This window comes from Arachis hypogaea, chromosome 4 (assembly GCF_003086295.3).
Source record: "Arachis hypogaea cultivar Tifrunner chromosome 4, arahy.Tifrunner.gnm2.J5K5, whole genome shotgun sequence".
In the NCBI taxonomy this organism is placed as follows: Eukaryota; Viridiplantae; Streptophyta; class Magnoliopsida; order Fabales; family Fabaceae; genus Arachis; species Arachis hypogaea.
In genome coordinates this window covers 40,280,338-40,291,672 of record NC_092039.1, presented here as the reverse complement: position 1 = coordinate 40,291,672, position 11,335 = coordinate 40,280,338, and the positions used below count along the sequence as shown (strand labels likewise).

The 11,335-nt window shown below is 29.2% G+C and overlaps 1 protein-coding gene across 1 annotated transcript; it reads right to left on the bottom strand.

Moving 5' to 3' along the window:
- Positions 1 to 101: 101 nt before the first annotated feature.
- LOC112796716 (probable sulfate transporter 3.3) lies at positions 102 to 7,383 on the bottom strand. The gene is made up of 13 exons (XM_025839293.3): positions 6,910 to 7,383; positions 6,555 to 6,603; positions 6,237 to 6,444; positions 5,549 to 5,720; positions 5,168 to 5,233; positions 3,395 to 3,508; positions 3,094 to 3,210; positions 2,515 to 2,641; positions 2,127 to 2,413; positions 1,263 to 1,453; positions 1,088 to 1,167; positions 808 to 884; positions 102 to 701 (listed from the first exon to the last, which is right to left on the bottom strand). Exons 1-13 carry the CDS (start codon positions 7,216 to 7,218, stop codon positions 516 to 518), a joined length of 1,983 nt encoding a protein of 660 aa, XP_025695078.1. The 5' UTR covers positions 7,219 to 7,383; the 3' UTR covers positions 102 to 515.
- Positions 7,384 to 11,335: the final 3,952 nt, after the last annotated feature.

Here is an 11,335-nt window from a genome sequence, read left to right as displayed (position 1 = left end):
TCTTTTAAGATTATTTTAGTTTTAATATGGTATAGTCGTGGAAATAAAAGTCAACTTAAATCGCACCTGGGGGTTACCCTGCTTGCTGCAGTAATAAGAAATTGTTCAAGAATATAAACACATTTTACCTCTCATTTAATTGCTTTAATTTTGACCTATTGCAAGAGTACATGAGAAGCGGATATTAACACCATATCTAGTTATAACTTACAATTAAGCAAACTTTTCCTTCTAAATTATGTATTATACATGTAAATCACTCTGAATGCTTGAACTAGCAAGCACCAAGTGGTTTTCCATTTAACTAGATCAAAATGCTTGCAAGGTAACAACTAATAAGCAGAAGCATAAATGACAAAGTTTCTTAACACAATCATTTACGCTATAGGATGCTACACTGATTCATTATATATGACTTCGAAGGTAGCTTGGTTGCAGCAGTTGCCGCCGCCACAACTTTCTTTTCTTTTTTGGTATTTTTTTGGATGATTTATTGTGCAATGTTAATTAAATTATCAGTAATGTGGCATAATTGTGTGTGCTCCCTCTGGGATGGTTGATTGGTTTTTCATTGCTGTTGAAAGTGAAGCTACGGCCTCTCCAACTGTCAAGAACAGATTTTGTGCTGGTATGAATTCGTTGGCTTCATCTACTCTTTTCAGCTTTTCTATGACCTCGGCGAGTGGATTCACCAGCACAAGCTGTCAAAAAGTCACATGAATTAGTCACATTTGAGATGCAGATTTTAGACTTATGTATCAAAAAGTGTGTAAATAAATAAAGTAAATGACCGTTTAGGATCCTTGCCTCAATTCCCTTCTTTTCCAATGCTGCTTTCAAATCCCTGAAAAGTGAAATTCCACTTGTGTCGATGGCGCTCACAGCTGAAAATTCCAAAAAGATGCGATGCACATTAGTTTTTTTGTTGGATGAGTACCCTTTACATGGTAAGAAGGAAGAACATGAGTAAATTAGTGATTCCTAGAAACTATGAACCTAGTGAAACCTTGCAACATAAAACTTAGTAACAAGAAAATCAGCACAATATGAATTTTCAACTTTAGTATGTCTTAACTCATGATCTTACCTGACATTTCCAGGATCACAAATTGAAGGCTTGAGTATTCCTTTTTGTTGTCTTCTTCATCTTCAATCCATCGTAACGTCCTAAATTTGACATGCCAATGTTGAGTACCAGAGGAAACAAAAACAATGCACCAAGAACAAGTTTACATTACTGAATATGTAAGGCTGAAACTAACCTTTCATTGAGGTATGTTATGTTAGCGAAATTGATGGGAGCCTCAATGCTTAAAATGAGAAAACCAGGTACTCTCACAGCTTCCTTATACTGATGAAGATTTCTATATATGTCTGTCCCTGGTATCTTTCCCAACATAACTGTTTTAGGCCTTGTAATTTGCAGTAAGATCTTAAATGTTGATAATCCAACCTGATCAACAGTACAATCATTACTTGTCAATCAAAAAGAGCTCCAATGTGTGTTTTTTTTTTTTTCTACTTGTAATTCCACATATGCATGTCTCTGCATTCTAGTCATTCCTTTGTTTAAGATGCATAAATAGGATATATCCAAAAAACAGTGGATCTTGTTTTATCTAGAGAAAGTAAGGAATTAGTGAATTACTCCTTTATGTTCTTTTTTTTATGTCGTTGACCTTTTTTGGTGCATCGTTTTATGGAGAGTAAAGTTTGTTTTTTGTCTAACTTTTGTATTTTTCTTCAAAAATACCTCCAACGTTTAATTTCATTTAATTTTATCCATAACGTTTTCGATTTGTGTCAATTATCCCTAGATATTAACTTCATTTAAAACATTATGGACAAAATTGAAAACATCCAGGGGCAGCTTTGACACTAATAAGAAACGTTAGAGATAAAATTGAATGAATAAAAAATGTTGGAGGACAAAATTGAATGAAATTAAACGTTAGGAATATTTTTAAAGAAAATAGTAAACTTTAGAGACAAAAAAATACCTTATTTTTTTATCAATGTATCTATTATATCTAGATATATTGATTTAAAGATGTACCAGAAAGTGACAATGACATAGAAAAACCGGAGGAAATTTGAGAAAAACATGAAGAAACTCGTGAACTTACTGCGAGAGCAAGTCCTTGCTGGACAGAGATGAAAATAACACCAAAGAATGCAGTCAACATAACAATGAAATCGAATTTGTCGATCCTCCAGATGAGGCAAGCAGCAGGGATATCAATGAGACCGATCACCGCCGTGACTATGATTGCACCCAACACAACATTAGGCGTGTATTGGAACAATGGCATAAGGAAAAGGAGGGTCACCATGACTGTCACAGACATCACTACATTCGACACGGCTGATTTTGCCCCGGCATTGTTATTAACCGCTGAGCGAGAGAATGCACCTGAAATTCATTGTCTTAACTTGTAAGTTTCTTCACGCTATACTTCATTAGCATCAAAGGGAGTCATTTGAAAGGTTATTAAGGCTGCAAAAAAGTTGAACCTGTTGTAACATAGCAGGAAGTGAAGGAGCCAACCACATTCATGAATCCAATGGCCATCATTTCTTTATTACCATCTACTTTGTAGTTTCTGAGAGCTGCAAATGTTCTTCCTACTGCAATTCCTTCCTGTTTAACACATTCCAATTTTATCCATTAATAATAGTTTAGATCAAACCAATTGTGAACCAGTAATTGATATGCTGCATCTTCTTCTACTATGTGTTTGTCAAAATTTTGTTTTTGATGTCTCCAAACTAAAACACAGAGCAAGTGTAAAAGTATGATTGGGTGTTAATATAAAACTTACATGGTCATTATATGAAAAATTATACTTGATATGAGTTTATTATTTTCTATGCATTATCAATGTAAAACATTTTTAGTTTTTTACACATCCAATAAGTTTACAGCATAGATAAAAATGAAAATTTCTAAGTGGTCAACACTTTCTTTGATTTTGTCTTATATTTGAAAAAATAGTAGCCAGTTTTTCTAGTTTCATACTAAAAATATCGGTTCCTAATATTTCTCGATAAAAATAACATTTATTAATATGAAATATAAAGTATAGGACTTACGGTGAGGGATAAAATGCCTGTGATAATCCCAGTTTTTATGACAAGGCCTAGGTGACTTCCATGAAACCGCAACATGTTCCAAGAAGGAGGATTTATTCCTTCTTGCAGTTTTCCAATCTAGCAAAGCACAGTTACTTAATAATTGTGATCAAAATTATCATTTTTCCCTTCTATATTGATATGTTATTTTAACATTGTGGTCAATTTAAATTAATTTATTTGTATTCAAATATATTAATATATGAATTTAACAAAAGAAAATCAATATAGAAAGAGAATAAAAGGAGTATAAGTAACTTACCACACTGATGCCATGGTTTTGGCCCTTAAATGCAAAAACCAAGATAGTTGAGATGATAACAGATACAAGAGGAGCACCAGCTGAGACCCAGAAAAGTTTTGGTTTTCTTATACTCTGCATGCATTTATTTAGATGAGTTATTCACAACTACCATGGATGCATTTATTGTGAGAGAGTACATTATTTATATACTCATGCACAAAAATAAGAGTGGTACGTCATTATTATATTATATCAAATATTTTGAACAGTTTGAACATGGAGAGCACTTTAATAAATCCAAGTTTACTTGCAGAGTCAAAAATTGGTATTTTCGGGAATTATGGTATAATAGATTATAGACCCTTTTAATAAACATTTGAAAGCTGAAATTTGGTTCTAGTTTAGATTAGTGTTTTAGCAATAGAGTAACGTTACACATATATATATTTTTAGTGGTGCGTAATAAGCAAAGAATAATATTAGGGAGTTAATTTTTTTAATTAATTTTAGATATGTTTAAAAAATTAATTTATTTATCTTACATTTTAGATTTTAAACTATAAATTCTTAACTTTAAATTTTGATAAAATCTAAACTATAAATCTTCTAAAGAATGAAAATTTTTAAAATTAAAAAAATTAATTAACTAATTAAAAATTAGTTTTTTGACCAATTTTTTAGACAATTCTGCATAGTACTAACATAATTTTGCATATTACATGGAGGAAGAATTTTTGTTTGTTTTTTTTAAGTTGGCTATTTAAATTGTTCAAATAACAAAACCCCTTATAAAATATCTCTTAAATACTAACGGATGAAGCAGAGGACCACTTCTTTGTTGTTGAATTAAATGTAGGTAGTACCGAGCAGTACCAAAAACCAAAATTTAATATATATATTTTAAAAATATATAATGAATATACATTAAGTGTTTGTAAATATTTTTGTCTAAGGAAAAATTTGAAGACACAACTGTAGTTATCTTAGTTGACAAAGAATAATTTAAATCTCATAAAGTCTTAACTCTTGAGTGTGATGTTCGTTATTGATAAGTGATATGTAACGGTGATCAAAGTGTTTCAAAACATATTTAACTCTAATAAAATGACCAATGCCAAATTTATTTACCATAAAAAAATTGCCCAATTTATTTAAATATATATTTTTCTCAAGAAGAGAACAAAAGTGCAAATGCATTGAACTCAGAGGTTACTACGGAATCCGTGACTCTGAACCCACTGTGACATGTTTAAATTCGGTCATAGGAATTAAAGCCTGAACTCTGAAGTGAAGAGCAAACAGGTGTTTGATTTCTCCTTCCATAAAGATTTCATCTTTTAACGTTGTCTTAATGGCCTTGTCTTATTGCTACTCTTGGACTTGAAGGCAGTTACATATGTTTCTCAGAGAGAAATTTTTAACTAATACTTAGGTTAACTATCAATATCTTTAAGTGTTATCTTGTTACCAAATAAACCTAAAGTATTAAATATTACTTATCCCAAAAACATGAACATTTTTTTATATAATTAAAACCAAATGGATTGTTTTAAAATCATTTTTCAAATAAAATATTTAAATATAAATTAATTGTATAATCGATTAATAAAAGCTGTAAATAAATAACACAAATTGTAATTAACTATGTAAAGGAAAATTATTGTATAGGAGAAGTTTTTCTTCAAATGTATTTTGTAAGCATAGAGTAATTTCTGGCAGTAGAAATTACATAGCAAAAAGAAAGAAAGAAAGAAAGAAAAATAAAAGTAGGAGGGAAATTAAATATCGTACAATGTGTCTTGCCAGTAATAGTAGCATCAAGAAGCAAATTCCCATTAGTATTGTTTGCCATGACCACTGCCACATAATAAAACCACAAAAATCACTTTTTGAGACACAATATAGATGGAAACAAATACCATTGTTTATGAATGCAAGTGGTATATTGTATGTATATGTATATTATTTTGGAGAAATAATGTTTGTACTATTTAAATTTTTGTCTTCTTTTATTTTTTGTCATTTATTTTTAATATTAAAATGAAAATTATACAAAAATACATAAAAATAGTGTATATAATTTTTTTTTATTTTCTCTGTGTTCATGCATTATGTTTTCGTAATATATATAAAAGGAGTAGTATATAATTATATATATGGTAATTAATTAACCTCATGAACATTGTGAAAGACAGAAGTCATAACAGGAACCAGGCCCATTTGTTTAGTGAAATGTGTGATTCCAAGGAGGCTCTTAAGTTGTTGCAGTGAAACAATTATAGCTGCTCCAGCCATGAAACCAATAAGTATGGCCTTTGATAAAAAGTCAATGATAAACCCAAGCCTGCATTAAATATAATTATGGTAGTATAATTGAGAAATTTGGAAAGATGAAAACAATATTACTAAAATAACAAGACCAATTACATATATATATATATATATATATATATATATATATATATAATTCTACTATAACGATTTGCAATACAATTAATTGGACTATTTGAGAAATATTTTGACCCACTGATCATTTTACACTCATCTATATACTAAAAATAAAAAACAAAATATCAATTTTGTAATATTTTTTTAGTCTCTACTACTAATTATATGTAATAATTTTTTTAATTTCTATATATTATGTAAAAAATAATTATTACTATTCTTTTATAAAATTAAAATGATATATTTTACCGTGTCTGACAAAACACATGACAGACACGTGTGTATCTTACTAAAAAAATCTTATAATAATTTTGTGCGTCTAAATAAGTGATAAGTAATAACTCTAGTAATTGTAATTCAAATTAAAAGGAAAAAAAAGGGAAGAAAAGTGATTATTAATTAATGTATTAACCTTAGAATCCCAAGAGAAGCTTGAAAGAGACCAGCAAAGAAGGTAGAAGTGAAAGCAAGCTGAAGAAAGAGAAGAGGGTCTGTTGTTGGAGACACTTCTTGCCTCAACATGGATCCAAGAACAAGAGAAGCAATTGAAACTGGTCCTACAGCTAGGTCCCTTGAGCTTCCAAGCACAGCATAAACAAGTGGAGGAACAAAGCTAGAATCTAAAATAAACAACAAAAATATATGCCAAAATCAACCAACATAACATAACAACTCACCCCCCATCATAGCACAACTTGTGTGGAACAATAATCAATAATAATACACTTACATAGTCCCACAATTGGAGGAAGGTTTGCAAGCTTTGCATAACTGATTCCCTGAATAAAATCCATAATTCAATAAAAAGAATATATAAACACAAAATGTCTAAAATTTTCAATCCTGATTACACTTTATTATATTATTTTAAATAAAAATTTAGTTTCAATTTAAAATTATTTATGTGAATAATACACAAATTAAAATGAGTTTGTACATTATTTACATTTCAAACATTAAAAAAAAAATAGAAAGAAAAAACACGTGTCAAATTTACATGTACCTTTATGGAAAAGTTTATTAGGCTTTTAGGAGAAATAGTTTACGACACAGAAAGAACATTTGGACTATGCAAAGTGCCTAACCTGAGGGATGGCCAAACTTGCAATGGTGAGGCCAGCGATAAGGTCAGATTTGAAGAGTTGGAAGGTATAATTAGGACCCCATTGAAGAATAGGGAAGAAATATTGAGCTCCAAGAACAAATTTGGTCTTCAAAGGTTGTCCCTTGAATTGCCTCAAAGGATCATCAGGGAAGAATGTTTCCTTGAGCCTAGCCTTGAGCTTCTGGAAGGTGCTCTTGTGTGGTGGAGCCACAACATGGTGCACTTCTTCCATTGCCACTTCTACACAATGAGAATGCAAAATAATATTGTTGTTATTGTTATGTTCCATTAGGAATAATAATAATAATGTTGATGTATGTATATGTTATCTAAGGTAAGGGGTATGTATATATATGAATGTAGATTCTTGTGGGTTTCGAGAAATGGTTTCGTTCCTTTTTATTTGAGAGTTCCTCAACCTACCCCATTCATCAACACAAACAAAGACCGCTATAATAAAAACAAGATCGCACCCTGTGTTTACTAAAGTACAAAAGGATAAAAACAAATAAACATACAATAATAGTTTCAGAAATTGAAAAGAAAAGAAAATAATAGTGTTTTATATGCCAAAACATTAAGTGTATGTGAGGTAACTTAATTATTGAGTCCTTAATTCACACTTCATTTACTTGTTTGGTATAATGATCAGTAATAAAAAAATACTTTTAAGTATAAAAATCAATCACAAATATCTTGTTGTGAATCCGGATATATAATTATAAAATTTGATTATAACTATAAACTTTATTTAGTTTTTTAATTAAATTTAATTTAACTGTTATTATAAGTTTTATGTCTCTTGAAAATATAATTATTAAAATGTTTATAAATGTGAAATATCAATTATTTTATGAATTAATTTTTGAGTTGAGTTTTACTAAACGTTTAAATCTATTTAATTTTTAATAATTATAAGAATTTAATTTTTATACATTATTAATATAAAAAAATTTATACAAATTTAATTTGTATTATCATATTAACAGAGCAACTAACTTTTAAATATATTATTTAAAAATAATTTAAATACATAAATACAATTGAATAATCGTATATTGTTAGTGCGTTAAAATTATAACCTAATTATTATAAATGTTTTTTTTTCTTTTAACACTGTTTACTAGCTACTGTCCAATTAAAATTTACTACTGCCTCTTACTCAAACATGTACATGGATGCAATGGATAGATATCATTTATAACCACAAAAAATAAATGATATTAAGGCCCCACAACATTTTTCATTTGTCTATCTTTGAATCTCCAAAATCACTTTCGAGTTTTGACTAATGGAGTCTTCTCTCTTCTCTCATCAATGTTCAAAGTTGATGAAGAATGAAATCAAATCATCATCATCATCATCATCACTTTGTAACTTTCAACTTTCCCTCGAACAATTTGCTCCATCAGCGCATCATTAGCAGGATTATTATGATTATGTGGCTCACAGTACATTATTCCTACCAACATGACGTGATTCTTTCCTTATGATTTTACGTGTTATCATTAATAATTAATAGAGAAAGTATATAAGAGATTAATTTTTAATTAGTCAATATATTAGCTAATCTTTTTAATTTTAAAAATATTTATTTTTAAAAGATTTAAAATTTAAAATAAATAAAATAATTTTAAAAAAATTCACTAATATTAATTAAAAAAATAGTCTTTCTATAGTATTACTATTATAAGAAAAATGAAATTTAGCGACGGTCTTATAGAAATTAGCGACGATTTTAAACTGTCACAAAACAAATTACCAGTGTTTGAGAAAATGTTGCCGTATGGAGCGTGGAGATTTATTTTCAATAACTCAATAAGTAACAGTTTTGCTTTTAATAAGAGTTTATTTATATAATTTTCTTATGAATGTATCAAATTATCTACAACCCTCTCTCCTTTACATTTGAACGAGTAATGAGTTGAATATTTGTGAAAAATAGAAAAATAGAGAGGATTCATTTACACCAAGTGTAAGTCTTATTGATTTATACCATTGAGGTGATAAATTTCATCAATCCAAATATAAAATTATGTTATATATATTATTATGATAACCATACAAAATTTTAGAAATCCAGATATCAATAAATGTGTAATCAAATAGTCGTATTCAATTCTAATTTTACAACTACAATATATATAAAATTTAAGCGAAAATATTAGTTGATGTCGCGACCAAGTTATTTTGATAATTAAATTCAATTAAGTTGATTTAATTTAGTAGTTTAAAGATTAATAATTAAAGATTTTAGTTAAAAAAATGAAGAAAAAACAGACATAACAAAAAAATTAATTAGATTTAATTATAAAAATATTCTGTTTACTTAATATTTTTCATAATAAAATATTACAATGAAATACTAAATCAATGATAACTTTTATAAAATTTTATTAACTTAATTTATTTAATGAGATATTGAAATTTAATAGTTAAATTAATAAAATTCATATACATAAGAAAATATCGATAGACGGTATTGTAAATTAACTGGACTTACATAACAGATTCTTCCTCTAAAAAATAATAAAAAAAAAACACACTTATCTTTAATATAGAAGAGAGAAGAGAGAGTGTAACACAACATTTCAAAAAGTATATTGATTGAAGAATGAAGACACTTTGTTCTCTCATCCTCATAGATAAGTAATTGTGTAATGAAAGCTAAAACACATAGCTAAGAGAATAATATTGGTTATGTTTCCCTCTTTTTTCTTAGAGAAGCAAGGTCCCCATGCAATGAAAGCAAAGTAATAATTGTTGTAATACAATGTAGCCGATTCCATGGCACACTTGTATATGTGCTTTAAATGTTCTAATCGGCAATGCACGCAGTGTTACAATCACATTGACCTTTTTCATCCTTATATCATACGATTCTAATAAGTAACCACACACGTTACCACTCTTATTTATTTTCATTATTTTTTTCTTATAACGTTGGCTTGATCAGTTTGTGGTTATTGGTTATTCTTTGTATTGTATAGTTCTCTATTTTTGGTATATGCATGATATTAATTAGAAATATATTAAAAATTTTATAATGGTTTTTTTAACAAAGACAATATATATTATATATAGAAATTAGTCTAGAAGGAATTGGAAAACTAGAAGTCGAATACCAAACTAAAATTGAATAAATTAAGTTAAGAAGTTACGATTCCTAGTCTATTTTGTAGATATATAATTAAGGGTAAAACATACTAATAAATCATTTCAGTTTTAAAATTACGTCTATTTTAATTTTTGTTATAAGTATATCTTAAATAATTCTATCTAAATCCAATCAATTAGATTCAATTTACACTCTTTTAATATAAATCAAATTAATTAAATTTAATTTATTGATACTAGGCTATCAATTTAATTTAATTATTTTAGAGAAAAGAGAGAATGTTTGAGTGTAAGGGGTGAAGATACATAGGGTGGGATAGAATTAGGCAACCTTTTCACCTAAAAGATCTACGAATTTAAAATCAAGAAGAGTACCAATATTTGGAGAGTGAATTTTTCATTATTTTTGTGGATAATTTACCAAAAGATGTCTGAAAAAAATAATTGTTTAATCTGTTTAAATGGAAAGGATGGATAAATGACATATATTTATCTTACAAGAAGAGATATGGGAAGATTCATTTATTTGCTTTCATATAATATACTACGAAAGGAGGTACATTGAAAGCAATAAATGAAATGAACTAAATACGGCTGCGGACTAAAGAGATTTATGTGGGAGAGGCTAAGTATAGGAGGATGTCGATGTCAAGGCGAAACAAGATAAGAAAGATGCAGATAACAATAGTTCTTTTGCAGAAGGGCTCTTTGATCGTGGAAAAATCATGTACTTAGGGAGGATTGCTTGAAAAGCATGTAGACAACAAGACCAGTAACAAAAAGGAACTTTATTGTTGAACACGATTATGCTAAGGATGTTGTAGCATGTGATAAACCGATGAAGCTACATTGGGACATGGCGACGGAGATGATGACACAGGGGTCATGGAGGAGGATCAAGATGAGGGCAGAATAGTCATTACAATTGCGAATTTGGATGAATGGCAGCACCGGTTTTTGAAACAGAAAACGGATAATCCTATAATTCAAACGGCAGTCATGGTTTGTGCAGATTCTATGGGATCTCATTCAGGTAGCGATGAAGGAGTATCCGAGAAAACGATTACTTGGAGTTATGGAGGGCTAAGGGAGGGGGAGGCAGATTTGTTGAATTTAAAATCTAATGTAGGCTGGTTGGCAGATAAGTGGGCCAATAGATATATTCAGCATAACAAAGAGAAGTCATGGGATGTGGGCCAATACCAAACAAGACCACGTGATGGAGATGAGGCTGGGCCTTCGGTGGGTTGGGTAAGCTTACCCTGACGACACCAAGAGGAGCTTGACAC